This window comes from Xiphophorus couchianus, chromosome 18, assembly GCF_001444195.1.
Source record: "Xiphophorus couchianus chromosome 18, X_couchianus-1.0, whole genome shotgun sequence".
Classification (NCBI taxonomy): Eukaryota; Metazoa; Chordata; class Actinopteri; order Cyprinodontiformes; family Poeciliidae; genus Xiphophorus; species Xiphophorus couchianus.
In genome coordinates, this window is record NC_040245.1 from 31769094 (window position 1) to 31784737 (window position 15644).

Genomic DNA, 15644 nt, shown 5'->3' on the forward strand with positions numbered 1-15644 from the left:
CACAGGAAGTTCTATCCGATTAACCATCAGACCAGTCAGAAATGGGTCTGACAAAAGTTCTGAAAGATCCAGCCAGAACCAGACAAATGGTTCGGAATCAGCAGAACCAACTCCAACCAGATTAATTTAGAAAATATTTAAAACCAGAACCTGCGAGAAGCAGATTCATCAAAGCAAAGACCCAAATCAGTCAGAACGAAACCAGAAAACCTAAATAATTTAAAGCCAGAACCAGAACCAGTAATAGTACCAGTACCAAGAGGATACAATATAAAAGAACCCAAACCATTCACAACCAGTTTAAATCAATAAAAACCAACAGAAACCAGAACCAGTAACCAGTTAGATTAGAACCACTGTGGAGTTTCAGAACCAGCACATTCAGAAAGACCAGAGCTGGTTCAGAACCAGACTGAACCCAGACCCAAATCAAATAATAAGCATGAAAAGATCCCAGAGCAGTTCGAAACAGAACCAGAACACTTCAAACCCAACAAATTACCAAAAATAAGAAACATTCTGGTTCAGTGGAGGTCCAAACCAAACAGAACCTATCCTACCTGACAATGGTTCTGAAACCTTCAAGCAATGGGATTCGATCCGAGCTAAACCCAACAACTCAGAACCAGCTGAGCAGATCAGATAAATCCAGACAGAACTGGACTCAGAAGAACCATCGACTGTATCTTGGATCAGTACCAGTAAAACCGTTAAGAGAACATCAGAAATGAAGAAGAACCAGCTGAGATCCATAAACCCATCAGAACCAGAACCCAGATAGATCTGGACTCCGGGATTCTGAACCAAAAGAACCAGAACTACATGGATCACAGTGTTCCTCGAGAGTCTAAAAACAGAACCAAATTTTATCTATAACACTGGTTCTGAAAGGTCCAAAGAATTCAAACAGGATCAAATGAAAAAATCTGTTAAAATCCAACAAACTGGGGCAGAACCAGCTAATGAACCAGAACCAGCTAACGAACAGAACTAGTTGTATCATAAATCAGAAGGTGGATCCAGCAGAACCGAGAAACCGGGCCAAGATAAGCCGCTATCGCGACTAGAATCAGAACCAGGAAAAGAGTTACAGGAAGCAGAACCAAAAGAAACCAGAACCAGATTCAGCATCAATGCAAACCAACCGGTTCCAGCGCAGAAAGGTTCTGCTGCTAAGTGCCCAAGTTTACGGACGTCCCTGAACGCACCTCGCGTGTAATAATACACCGTCGCGAGCTGATGAAGCCCGTCCCGCTGCTGCCGAACACACGCGCATGCGGCCGCAGCGGTTACCATGGAAACAGGCCGATGAATAATTGAGGGGCGAGAGCGACCCCGCGACGTACAAAAGAGTGATTTTACAGATGAAAGCAGAGCTCACACACACATACACACACACACACACACCCCGCCCCCAACCACACACACACATTCCAGGTTATCATCACAGCTGCTGGCAAAACAACAAAATCGGTGTGGGTGCGCGTGTGTAGGGGTGTGCGTGTGTGTGTGCGTGTGTGTGTGGGGGGCGGGTGTGCGTGTGTGCGTGTGTGTGTGAACACGAGGTTTTGAGTCACCATGACATCTTCTTCTGTGTGCGCACATAAACTGGGTGTTAATAACACGCCTCTGTGACGGGAAGAAGAAGAAGAGACGTGCCACCCCTTAATTAGAGAGAATAGTCTCGGCCCAACAGACCGGCTCATGTGAGAGGCGGTGAAGATGGGATGAAGCCACGACACACTGAGTCCGACCAGAACCAGAACTCTGCATCTGGCTAAGAATAAAAACAAGACGTGACAAAGAATCCAAGTTGTTTGCATTGTTGTCCTAAAGCAAAAAGGTCCTAGTTTTGAATCCCTCCGAGTCCACAAACATGACCGCCATCTTGGTAGGAAAGCGCAGCTTAAAGCATCAAATACGAATCCACAGAAGTGTGTCGACACCTGGGAAATATGTATTGGTGTCTAAATCGACTTTGGGTCCAGCTGGCGGTGGAAACGCTCTCCTGAATACGGCGGACCAAACCGCACCGACCGACCTGTGCCGTACGTGGAATGAAGGTAACTAAAAAAGCAAAAGACAACCAGCTTTAGCTAGTCTGTTAGACTCGGTTCAATCTGGGACCAAAACTGCAACATTTGTTCTATTTCCAGCTGTGGTTCTCTTTCACACTACGCTGAGTCAAACCAACCAAACCCTTTCAGCATCCTGTTCCCCTCCTCGCCTTTAGGGGCGCTGCACCAAGAACCACTGAAGGAAACACTGAGCTCTACTTCCGTCTTCATGAAATTTACATGAAATGTAAATGGAGTGCCATCTGATTTTAGCAGTTGCAGGACTTCTCTTTTGTCTTTAGCTAAAGACCACAATTCATTTCTTTTGCTAACGCTAGCTAGTTTGCTTTGGTTGTATTTACCCAGAATGCTTTGCACCGTTCTCCACTTCCTGCTTTTGGAGCAGCCTTGGCGTTGACATTGAAATCGCACCAGAGTTCACTTTAACTGAACAGTGACCGAGGTTTGAAGGCGGACCAGAGTTCGCATTTTGGGCTGATTAGCATTAGCACTTGAACGAACTGGACGTTGGATTAAAGCGGACTAAAGATGTGGTGTGGAATTTCAGCAGTCCCAGAGTTTCAACACAGATTATAGAGAAAGTTGTTTCAAAGAGTAAGTTTTTCTCAAACTAAAAAGAAATTATTCAAATTGCCACATTGACCAATTTTCCCAGCCATGTGAGTAAAATATGAAGCTGCAGATTAAGAGAATAAAACAGCAGCAAGAACAGAAACCAGCAGGACGTCCTGAGCGGTAGAAATATGGAAAGCGCCGGGTTTGTTGCATCACTCAGAGCCAGATGTACCTAATGAACTGGCAACTGTCTGCAGGGAATCAGAGGGGGAAAATGAGGAAGTTGTTCTTTAATTTAAAAGAACTAATTAAACATCAAATCCAAATAATGAGGGGAAAGTGCAGTGAATCCTGAGAGGCCTGCAGATTAATTAATTGCGCGAATTTCTGCTCTACTTTCCGCCGCTCGCTCGTGTGTGTTCATGGGCTGTGAAGATAATCGGGAGAAGAACGCCGCCTCCGGACGAAGCGGCTCGGCGCCAACGGCAGCTGACGGACGAGTGGAGGACGTGGGCCTTGGAGCCGGCGGAGTCGAGGGGAGTCTAACACATTCACACATGTTAAAAAACATGTAGGCGAACGCTTCATGATGGGTCTGCTAATGGCAGCCAGGAAGGGATAAAAACAAAGATGTTCCTGCTTTTAACAGATTTGTTTCCTCCAAACAGGAACAATCAGACGCAGCAGAGTTTTCCTGATCTTTCATCTCCGTCACGTTGGACACAGAGATGTTAACCGAGCGCCGATTTAATGCATTAATTAGCACGTTTTCTATGTCAGCAGCCTTCGCATCACACATGACGGCTGTGAGCTGCACAGCTCTGAGCTCTGGATCATCCAACCGTCACTTTCTCTGTGTGTTAATGTATGCATCATAATATTTCTGCACATGCTGAGACGACGGAGCGGTCGGAGAGGGGAGGTGAGACAGGAGACAGTGACTGCTAAAAACATTAGAAAGCTGCTCATCATCAACAGATCTGAGGGGGAAACATTTAATCTGAGAAGTTCAAAGTCTGACATTTTGTCATGTTGCACCACAAACTGCAAGGATTTATCCCTCATTTCATATTTATGAGCAACTTTTGTGTTGCTCTACCACATAAAGTCCCAATAAAACACGCTGCAGTTTGTTGGTGTAACATCACGAAATGTGAAAAAGCTGGTTGATTGACAGACATGAGTCAATCTGTCCAAGATTGATTCAGGGAGTAAATAGAGAAGATTCAAGGTGCTGCAAAGGCCTAGTCAAAGTCTAGACTGTTAACTGTGGTGGGACCTCTAGAAAAATGTCTGCTTCTCCACTCTGGTAAATCCTCTGATGTACTGCTTTGTTTTTGCTCATTTGCTCAGAAAATTGTTTTTTATGTCCTGTGATAAATAATAGATTATAATGTTATAAAATTTAGATTTATGTCCAAAAAGTATTTTTTTAGGAATTTATATCGGTCCCAACTTCTACCTGAGACATTGATCACTTAGTCTGCATACATTTTGTTTTCTAATATTTATGAGAAACGGATTCATGTATTCATACAGTAATAATTAAGCTACATAGTTGATTGGAGTAGATCAATTAAACTACATCGATGATTAAAATGTTAGATTTGTAAAAATGAGCCTAGCACATAAACACATCTCCCCTTTGAATAGAAATGTGACTCATAAGGGGGAAAAGATGTAAAAACCCGGGTATCACCGATTGTCACGTTAATGTTGGTAAAGACATTAAATCAGGGAGTAAAGCCCCAATAAAGCAGGTCTGAGGAGAGTTTCTGTGTTTGTCTCCGGGTTAGTCAGTCAACCAGCCATAAATCGCTTTCAAATATAATCACACGCTGCAATGACCACAACACACACCCTGAATCGGACGATGGCTTCGAGAAATGCCTTTTGGCAGCTCTGCAGCACAAACACACACAAACTGTACATTCCCAAAGCAGGGTCAAAGTTCAGCAGTAAATCTCAGCATGTAAACATGCTCAGAAGTCATGTTTTAGACGATTAAATTCGCACTCAGAGTTGTTTGTTGGGTCTTCTTTGGGGAAAACCAGCGAGAGGCGGCCAAACAGAATCGTTAATCAGTTTGGAAAAGTCCAGTCGGCGGTTTCTCTGAAGGTTCGCAGACGGCGACGGGAACCAGGGTTCACCCATGAAAACCAGCTGCAGGAAATCAAACACTAAATATCTTCTCTAGTCATCTAGAAGAAAATATGTTGGTGCTTTTTTTAAAAAATCCCATCCTTTAAAGCCCAGAAATCGAGATGAAACTTCAGATTTTAACAACATTTCTCCGACATTTCCAGACCATAAACCACCTAAAAAATCAGCAGAACAAACCAAACTGTGGAAACTGTAACTACATTACAACCTCTTCGCAATTTTCATCAAGACTACATGATAACAGGTGCAATAAATCCCATTTTGTTCACCATTGCCTTCAGCATTCTGGGCATCTGCTCCACTAACACTCCATCCAACCGGTAAATAAATATTAGCATCCAATCCTGTGAACTGCAAACACTGATACTACAATGACATATATGATATATGTCACAAGTATTCAGAAATAAACTTGAGCGAACTGTTAAATCCAATATGTCTGTTTCATCCAGGCTGTGAAAGAGCGAGAGAGAGCCAGACTTGTCATGTAAGTGGTGTGGATGGTGGTGAGGCAGACGCTGTAGACCCAGGTATGATGAATAAGGAATTTAATAAGGCAACACACAGTCCAAAAACAGTCCCAAAGCCGGGCAGCACGGCCGAGCTAAAGCCAGGGCTCGACGCCGGTAGCAAACGGTTAACGAGGGACGAAAGGTAGACAGGGCACACAGGAACGGCACGACAAACGCCAAGGGCGGCAAGTAACGACAAGGACCCGACAAAGAACAGACACACAGGTGACACTAAATACACTGGGGGTAATCATAGAAACGAGACACACCTGGGAACAATCAAGGGGAGGACAGGACAACGAAGAGACTTAAGGGGACAGAAAACTCTAAATAAACACAGAAAGACACAGATCATGACAGTACCCCCCCCCTCAAGGGCGGCTACCAGACGCCCAAGAAAAAAAAAAAAAAAAAAAAAAACCCAAAAAACCCAACAAGGGTGGGTGGAGGGGTGCCGGACGGCGGGCCAGAGTCCAAACGAACAAAAAAAAACAACCCACAGTCGTGGGCGGAAAAACAAGAAGGGCCAAGAGTCCATAAACAACAAAAAAAAAAAAAACTACCCACAGGGTGGGCGGAGGCAAAGGAGGCGGGAACCACTGAGGTGGTCTGGCGGTCGTCCGCGGCAGCGGGAACTACGGAGGTGGTCCGGCGGTCGTCCGCGGCGCTGGAGGCGGGAACCACGGAGGCGGTCCAGCGGCCGTCCGTGGCGCTGGAGACGGGAACCACGGAGGCGGTCCGGCGGCCGTCCGTGGCGCTGGAGACGGGAACCACGGAGGCGGTCCGGCGGTCGCCCGCGGCGCTGGAGGCGGGAACCCCGGAGGTGGTCTAGCGGCCGTCCGCGGCGCCGGAGGTGGCAACGGGGAGTCCCGGGGGCCGCCCACAGACGGCGACGACGAGCCCCCCGAGGCAGGGTCTCTGGTGGAGCACAGGGGGTCTCAGTGGGAACACAGAAGGTCGGGGTCTCAGGAGGATCGTAGGGGGTCTGGGTCGGAACACTGGGAGTCTTGTGAGGAACGCAGGGGGTCTTGGTCCTCGGGGTCTCGGGAGTCAAGGTCTCGGGGGTCAGGGTCTCGGAGGGAACGCAGAGGGTCAGGGTCTCGGAGGGAACGCAGAGGGTCAGGGTCTCGGAGGGAACGCAGAGGGTCAGGGTCTCTGGAGGAACGCAGGAGGTCAGGGTCTCTGGAGGAACGCTGGAGGTCAGGGTCTCGGGTGGAACGCTGGAGGTCAGAGTCTCGGGTGGAACGCTGGAGGTCAGAGTCTCGGGTGGAACGCTGGAGGTCAGAGTCTCGGGTGGAACGCTGGAGGTCAGGGTCTCGGGTGGAACGCTGGGAGTCTGAGTCGGAACGCAGGGAGTCTCGGTAGGAACGCAGGGAGTCTCGGTCGGAACACTGGGGGTCTCGGGAGTCGGGGTCTCGGGAGGAACGCAGGGAGTCTCTGGAGGAACACAGGGAGTCGGGGTCTCAGGAGGAACACAGAGGGTCAGGGTCTCAGGAGGAACGCAGAGGGTCTCGGGAGTCGGGGTCCCGGAAGGAACGTAGAGGGTCTCGGTTGGAACACAGGGGGTCTCGGTCGGAACACAGGGGGTCTCGGGAGTCGGGGTCTCGGAGGGAACGTAGAGAGTCTCGGGAGTCGGGGTCTCGGCGGGAACGCCGGCTGATTCGGCCTCGGGTGCGCCGGCTGGAACGCCGGCTGATTCGGCCTCGGGTGCGCCGGCTGGAACGCCGGCTGATTCGGCCTCGGGTGCGCCGGCTGGAGGTGAGCCGGAGCGGAGCCTCGGTCCCGGCTGCGGGGGCGAACCGCAGCGAAGCCTCGGAAGCGGCTGCGGGGGCGAGCCGCAGCGAAGCCTCGGAAGCGGCTGCGAGCCGCAGCGAAGCCTCGGAACGGGCTCCGGGGGCGAGCCGCAGCGAAGCCTTGGAAACGGCTGCGGGGGCGAGCCGCAGCGAAGCCTCGGAAGCGGCTGCGAGCCGCAGCGAAGCCTCGGAAGCGGCTGCGGGGGCGAGCCGCAGCGAAGCCTCGGAAGCGGCTGCGAGCCGCAGCGAAGCCTCGGAACGGGCTCCGGGGGCGAGCCGCAGCGAAGCCTTGGAAACGGCTGCGGGGGCGAGCCGCAGCGAAGCCTCGGAAGCGGCTGCGAGCCGCAGCGAAGCCTCGGAACGGGCTCCGGGGGCGAGCCGCAGCGAAGCCTTGGAAACGGCTGCGGGGGCGAGCCGCAGCGAAGCCTTGGAACCGGCTGCGGGGGCGACAGCTCCGGAAGGCGACGAGGGGCCGGGTCCCTCGGCGGCTCCCATCGCTGTCTCCGAGCTCGCAGCGGAGGAGGTGCTTCCGGAAAGCGACGAGGGGCCGGGTCCACCGGCGGCTCACGTCGCTGTCTCCGGGTAGACGGCGGAGGAGGTGTTCCCGGAAAGCAACGAGGGGCCGGGTCCACCGGCGGCTCACGTCGCTGTCTCCGGGTAGACGGCGGAGGAGGTGTTCCCGGAAAGCAACGAGGGGCCGGGTCCACCGGCGGCTCACGTCGCTGTCTCCGGGTAGACGGCGGAGGAGGTGTTTCCGGAAAGCGACGAGGGGCCGGGTCCACCGGCGGCTCACGTCGCTGTCTCCGGGTAGACGGCGGAGGAGGTGTTTCCGGAAAGCGACGAGGGGCCGGTTCCACCGGCGGCTCACGTCGCTGTCTCCGGGTAGACGGCGGAGGAGGTGTTCCCGGAAAGCAACGAGGGGCCGGGTCCACCGGCGGCTCACGTCGCTGTCTCCGGGTAGACGGCGGAGGAGGTGTTTCCGGAAAGCGACGAGGGGCCGGGTCCACCGGCGGCTCACGTCGCTGTCTCCGGGTAGACGGCGGAGGAGGTGTTTCCGGAAAGCGACGAGGGGCCGGTTCCACCGGCGGCTCAGGTCGCTGGCTTCCCGGACGAAGGAATCGACGGGGGCCGTACCCGGGGGGTGCTAACACCAGCCTTGTTCCCCGGAAAAGCTCCCGCTGCAGGTCGGCGAGAGCTTCAGCTAGCTCCCTGTCCTCCCTGCTGGATCTCCGCCTCGGTCCGCTCTGCTTTTTCGGAGGGAACCTCACTCCAGCTGGGTCCATAATAGCGAGCCTCACCGTTCGGTCTGGTCGGGTCCTTCTGTCATGTAAGTGGTGTGGATGGTGGTGAGGCAGACGCTGTAGACCCAGGTATGATGAATAAGGAATTTAATAAGGCAACACACAGTCCAAAAACAGTCCCAAAGCCGGGCAGCACGGCCGAGCTAAAGCCAGGGCTCGACGCCGGTAGCAAACGGTTAACGAGGGACGAAAGGTAGACAGGGCACACAGGAACGGCACGACAAACGCCAAGGGCGGCAAGTAACGACAAGGACCCGACAAAGAACAGACACACAGGTGACACTAAATACACTGGGGGTAATCATAGAAACGAGACACACCTGGGAACAATCAAGGGGAGGACAGGACAACGAAGAGACTTAAGGGGACAGAAAACTCTAAATAAACACAGAAAGACACAGATCATGACAAGACTTCAAATTTTAAATAGGATTTTTTAAACCAGGTGAAGCTAAACTGTGACTTTAGGAATTATGGGAGGAACAAATTTACATGCAAAGAAGGTTATTTGTATTTTAAATGCAATATTTATACATTTGTACAGTTTTGGCATAATTGCTGCTTTTTGTCTGTTGTTCTTTAAGCAAATGTCCTTCTTTTGATGTCCCAGGTGCCTGAAACAAGTCTGAACGTTGTCACTTCAATAGATTGATTTGTTTGGTATATTTAGATCCAAACTGGCCTCAGAGGGTAAATCAGAGTCTAAAAAAGTAAAAAACATGCAGGATCAGGCTGAAAGCGCCACGCCCTGCCACCTTTTTAGCAACAGATCCAGTCTGATCTGACGGCATCAGATCCACAGAGGCCTGATTTGTAAATTTATTCAGGGACGGATGGAAGAAGCTGTCAGAACAAAGACAGCTCAGCTTTGTCCGACACGGCCGCGTTAGAAATAAAAGGGTTTGGATTTTTAATGAAGTAAACACCTGAAAACGGTCAAATTTAAACTGAAATTAAAGATGAGAGAATAAAGATTGGAACAGATCCGATTGATTGGAAAGTCTGAAGATGGAAAATATATTTTTTTATTAATTCTTCTACGGTTGAGCATTAAACTGATTTTATCTATTAATCAAATTTTTGGTTTTTGAAGACTGAATCTTTGGGAAATTTTTCTTTCACCAATGTAGTCCTTGCCCAGAGCGGCCATCTTGGTTGACAAGCACACTTAATAATACGAGAATAAAGTGGCGACTTCATGAAAACTCCAAAAATAACAAAAAAGTAAAAGTAGAGCATCTTGTGAAGCTATACGTTGGTTTTACAAATAAGGAAACACTTAATATTTTAACACATCAGCATCAAACTATTATCAGTAGCAGAACTTTGAAACTTTTGTAGAAATTACTGAGTATTTTGAAAAAAGAACAAGACAAACTGAGCTGGATGCAGCAGAAGCTTTTTCTTACAAAAAAAACTATTTTCACATAATTTTAAGATTTCTTCTGGTAAAATTGCATCTTTTTACTGCTAATATTTTGACTATGTTGTTATAATTACACCAAAATCCTGCATTGTGCAACTCACAGAAGGGATGACTGAAATAAAAAAACACTTTTTAAAAATATTCTCTCTCATTTGTAATTATTTTTTTAGAAAAGAAAACAAAAAAGTATTAAAAAGATTAAATTTTTAAGCCATATTGCTTAAAATGGCTTTTTACAAAGAAGGTTTTTGCTCTAAATTGTTCTAAACTAACAATTCAAACTATTTTCTTATAAACCAACAACATCCAGTTTGATCCAGTTTCTCTCAAAGATCAATAAACTTTCATTTCTAAAGAATACCAGTTCATGATTAATCAATTACTAAATCAGTTATTTCAATAATCAAATCATCACGATAAATCTGATTAATCGTTTTAGCGCTAAGATAAAGTACATGCAAAGCAGCTGCAGTCGCAGGTTTTCTACTTTTTTACTAATTTTTCTTAGACAGGAAGAAAAACATGCCGTGTTCTTTCAGCAAATTTTCTTTTTTAGAGTGTATACGCCAGCTTGCGATTACTAAATTAGATTAATCACGATAAATCATGTCCACCGGGAGAAGTCTGATCCGTAAATAAAAGCTAAGAAGAGGATTCCTGCAACGCTTGTTGAAGTTCAGCAGGATTTCACCGCAACAGAAACCTGGAATTATATGAATTTCCCACATTCCTTCCTCCTGTAAACACTTCCTGCCTTGTTATTACCAACGATCCACCTGGACACCTGAGCGGGCGTGTGTGCCGTAACTGAGAAAAGACCTTCATCTATAATGGAGAAGCCGCCACGCGCTCCTATTTTCACCTCATTTTAAAGTCAAATCGAAGGGAACCTCGCGTGCACCTGCTCCCTGCGCCCAGCCGGGCCGCTTTAAATGCCCCGGCGTCCTCTGAGGAGGACTCCAGCCCCAGCTTGGAGCTCCTTCAGCAGTGATAATCTGTTGATAAGCTGCCCTGCCTGCAGCACTCACTCAGAAGGTGTGTGTTGTACTTGCTGGTGTAGTAGTAAACGTCTTCATAGCCTTCCTGGTAGTCGTCGTCCGCCCGGTACCGCCTCCCTCGCCGCCTCCGGCTCAGGAGGCGCAGCAGGGCCAGGAACCTCTCCATCCCGGCGCACCACGGGTCCAAACCGGGTCCAAACCGGGCCGGGCTAAGCTAGCAGCGATGCTGAGGATGATGAGCGAACTACACACGGGCAGACGGGGAGAGGGAGTGGGATCAGGTTTCCTCCTCCTCCTCTTGGCTTTTTGCTTGCTGCTGCACTCACACACACACACATACACACACACACACACCTCTGGACGCCTCACACACACTCTCTCTGACACACTTGCTCTTTGTATTCTCTGCAGCCTTCCTCTCCTCCTCTGTTCCAGTCTTCTTTCAGCGGCCTCGGCCAATCAAAAACCTCGCCTCACACACACAAAACACTCCTTCATCTCAGCTCTCCATTGTGTGCTTCCTCTCCTTCATTAGCTCCTTCCTCCCTTTCTTTGTCATCCTTTCCTCCTTCTCATCCATGATTGCCACCTTCCTCCTCCTCTTCACACTCCAAGGGGGAGGGGCGGGCTCTGGATTCCTTGGCATGGTCTGTAATTTCGCGCTGAGAGGAAGAGGCGGCGGTTTTTTTTGTTTTGTTTTTTATCTCCACCGGTTTTCTGTCTTCCACCTTTCTGGAAACAACACCTGGTCAGCGTTTCTCAGTTTGCTCACTCCGACCGGACCAAAGAGCAACACCAGCATCCCCCGGAAAACGCTCAGAAGTTTCCAATTCTGCCACCGTAGACCAATATTTTACCACAATGTGTCACAGAAATCACAAACTTCATGCTTTTTATGGAGATTTTATGCAACAGACCAACTAAAAATTTCACTCAGAAATCTGAAAAGCAGGGCAGGGTGAGAAATCAATTTGATCAATTAATTAAATGTTTGACTTTTGGAGAATAAGGATTTTTTTCACGCCTACGGTGGCCATCTTGTTTTACTTCTTCTTACATTTGAATTAAGATTAAATTTATGATGGGATATTAAGGCCAGGATACAATTTATTTTTTAATTACCAGAATAAAGTCAGAAAAACGTTGTAATATTATGAGAAATCCAACACAAAAAGCCGCTTTTTAAAAATATTTTGTAAATTATGTTTTAGAAAAGAAATCGACTAAAATCAAAAATCATATCTGGAATGAAAAAAATCTGATATTTTTTAGCCATATCGCTCAGCTCTACTGAAAAGAGCAACCTGAATTTTTACTCCGACCCCCTTTATTCTGATACTCTAAATAAAATCACCCAACAATATTCATGAATATCTTTTACATCCCAGAATGGCCTAGTCAAAGCCCAAACCTAGATATACTTTACAACCTGAACATACTGGAAAAGCGATGTTTTCAACCTGAGAGAGCAGAAAATGTTAGTCTGTTAAACAAAAAGTAGTAAATAACTTTTTTAAAAGCTAAAACATCTATTTTCATTTTTTGTTACCTGCTCAACAACAAACTAAGAATCCAAACCCAATTATTTTTGTTAAGTAGGAGTTTTGCATGTTTGCGTCATTAACAGGGAACCAGTTTGCATTTTATCTGCACTAAACCAGATTCAGGCGACTCCCTCTGAAAACACCTGCTGTTTTTAATTAATAAGTTAATTAAATGCATATTTGGATCCACTAAAGTCTGCTTTAGAGTAGGTGATGGGATAAATGTGGTCAGATTTACTATAAAATATTAAAATATCAACTCTTCAATTACTGCAATTCCTTTTTTTAATCCACAAACCAAACTGTTGATCCAGCAGAAGCTCATCGCTGATCCAAGCAGATCCCAGTTGGCAGAAGAAAAGCCAAACAAGCCGAGAGCAGAAAAATCAAAAACACAGGAGACAAATTAACACCGTCTGAAGCTTCCAGGTTGGACTAAAATTAAAGTCTTCATGTTTCAAAAGGGTCGTTTCTGAGCCCAGAACCTGATGGGATTCCTGGGAAAGGTTCAGACGGACGACAGACGGGAGGTGATGGGAAACGTCTGAGTTCGTTTTTAATAAGAATCCAGAGGAAAAGATGCTGGAGCAGCAAAAACTACAACACAGACTGAAGATCAGGCCGAAAGAAACAGAACGAGGCAAATTCATCAAATTAGACTGATCTGCACTCTGCAGAAATCAGAAACTACTGTATTCAATTTCCACACTAGATTACACTCTACGGCGTATTAGATTCATTGCAGACAAGAAACACTTATGAAAAAGTAGGAGTCAATTTCTGCCAAAAACTGTCTGAAATTTTCTAGAAAAACTTAGAAATTTCTGAGTTTGTAAAGTTGAGAATTTGGTGGAGATTTTGAGATGAATCTTGGAAATGTTTGAGTTACAAAAGTTGCAAATTTGCTAGCAAAAAATCTGAATTTTTCTAGAAAAAAATAACATTTTCCAGTGTCAAAAGTAAAAAAAAATTACTTTTAAAACAGGAATTTTTGAGAAAATGTCTGAGTTTTTTCTAGCAAGTGATTTTTCAAACTCTGGAATTCCAAATTTATCACAATAAATGATAAACGATATCATAAAAGTCTAACTAATTAGGGTTTGGAAGCCTAAATATCTAAATATCAGCACCCAATAACAGAAAGAAATTTAAGTTTTATTTATTTTATAACCTAAAAATATAGTAAATAAGAAGGCGGTTTTGCAAAGATGACAAAGGTCTCATAGTAGATATTTATCAAAAGGCTGTTTTTACAACTAAAGGTTGCAGACTGCTGGTTTATCGTATAAAATCTCAGGGAAATCCCTGATTTGTGTCTGTTAGGTGAGAAAAGGTGTAAAAGTTGCATTAAAAACTGACTGCAGGAACCGTAAAACACTGTGACGCTCGGTAACCATCGCTTGATTCCTGATTCGCTCTGACTGACAGCCGGTCTGCAGGGAGTCCAGCAGCAGCGACGTGAGTTTAGAGTTTAAAGTGTTCAGACTCTAAAAACTCACTGCAGTTTAATTCAAAAATACTTTATTAAATTAAACAAACTTTTCTGGACGATAAATTGTCCCAGAAGTTATTGCAATAAACGATACTATTGTTGTTTTGAAACCATTATATAATAAAATGGTAATAATAAAAAAAACTTCAAAAGTAGCCATCCAAGAAATGACTCAAGTAAGAGTAAAAAAGTATTTGGTAAAAAGTACTGAGTAGATGATCAAATTAATAATTTAATATTCAAAAATTACATCATCAGATGGACCAAAATCTAAAGTTACGTGGAAATTTTAGTATTTTAAGGACAAATATGACAAAAATTCATACAAGTAACAAAAAATAGAATCAGACTAAAGAAAATGTTTCCAAATCAGTTTCTTTTAATTAAAAACTGATGAAACTTTAACACAAACTGTAGCTGTGTCTGTGTCAGGGGAATGTTTGGTTAAAACATGTTAAAACAAAATCCAGAAATTTGACTCTTTGTTTGACTTCATAATAAAATTTCTCAAGCAAAAGTAAAGAGTGCAGTGTAGTAAAACGTAACTGTAACAGTGAATGTAACTGTTTGTGGTTATTTGTTGCTTTTGTCTCTACTCTGACCAACCAGGCGTTTTCCAACCGGATATTTTCTCTTTTTGGAACCTCAGAGATGGTCGTGTGTGAAAATCCCAGTAGATTAGCTGGTTCTGAAATACTCAGACCGGCCCATCTGGCGCCAGCATAAAGTCACTCAAATCTCCTTGAGTCCAAAGCTGCAGAGTCTGCATTATTTGGACTTTTGGGGGCTGGAATAGAAACTCACCAGCAACAGTTTTGAGGTTTATTGCCTCAACTACGAGCATTTTAACCTGTAAACTGGAGAAGTGAAATGTGGATTTAATGTGTGGCGCATCACCGGACCTACAGCGACAATCTGGATGTGAGAAGAAGAATCCAAGAGGGATGTTTGAAGGTAAAGTTGGATCAGCATCTTTGAGGACCAGGAGAAAAGCTCGACTCCTCCCTCCTCACCTGTCAGACGTTCCCGAGGGCTTCAGCAGCCCAAAAGCTAATTCAGCAAAGCTTTACGCTCACAGAACTGACAACCGACCGCCGGGTCGAGAGGCGCTGACTGAGAAAGGCGGAGAGAGAAAGAGGCTGCTAAAGTGGAGAAGCTCATTTCCATATCGCTTCCAGGCTTCTGCTGCTCTGTAACGTGATTGGACGGCACATCTGTGAGTGTGTGTGTGTGTGTCTGTGTGTGTGTGTGTGTGTGTGTGTGTAATCTGGTTCTCCACGCTCCACTTAAACACAAGCATGCAAGCAGTTTATCCTCTGCTGCCACCTGCTGTCCACTTTGAGGAACTGCAGCGTGTGGAGCTGTAAGTTACACCCAGCAGTCTGGAGAGGAAAACCGAACGTTTCTGTTGGGTTTTTACACTGGAAACTACCCATAATGCAGTGGGGCAGAGTCAGGCAATGATTGATGACGCCTGAGGCCGAGTGAGACGGATGGAAACGAAGTAAAAGAGGTTAAAAAGAGAGAATCAGTGGTTCTAATGGACTGCAGAGTGGCTGACCCTGGTTCCTAATGGACACAAAAACACACAAGGCATCGACCTCCGATCATTCACCAAAGGCTCGGTCCAACCTGGACCCACATCCAGTTGGAGGACAAAAACAAGACCAAACAACCAAAAACACGGGAAAGTTCTGATATATCCATAGATGCTTCTGGAGGAAACGTCAAGTAAGTTTATGAAGAGCCATTTCATTACTACCTTAAATTCCTGACAAAGTT

The 15644-nt window shown here is 46.3% G+C and overlaps 1 protein-coding gene across 9 annotated transcripts in view; it reads right to left on the bottom strand.

Moving 5' to 3' along the window:
* The window catches only part of grip1 (glutamate receptor interacting protein 1), a 60056-nt gene that overhangs the window by 34069 nt on the left and 10343 nt on the right, over positions 1 to 15644 (bottom strand). For 2 of the 9 annotated variants that reach the window (XM_027999669.1, XM_027999659.1), the window contains exon 1: positions 10857 to 11149. The exons of 2 other annotated variants lie outside the window; for them this stretch is intronic. In XM_027999669.1, the coding sequence (XP_027855470.1) occupies positions 10857 to 10992 (136 nt within the window). In that variant the 5' untranslated portion in view covers positions 10993 to 11149. Of the gene's footprint in view, positions 1 to 10856; positions 11154 to 15644 lie in introns of those variants that run through there. 5 more of the 9 variants (XM_027999660.1, XM_027999662.1, XM_027999668.1 and 2 more) reach the window with 4 other exon arrangements.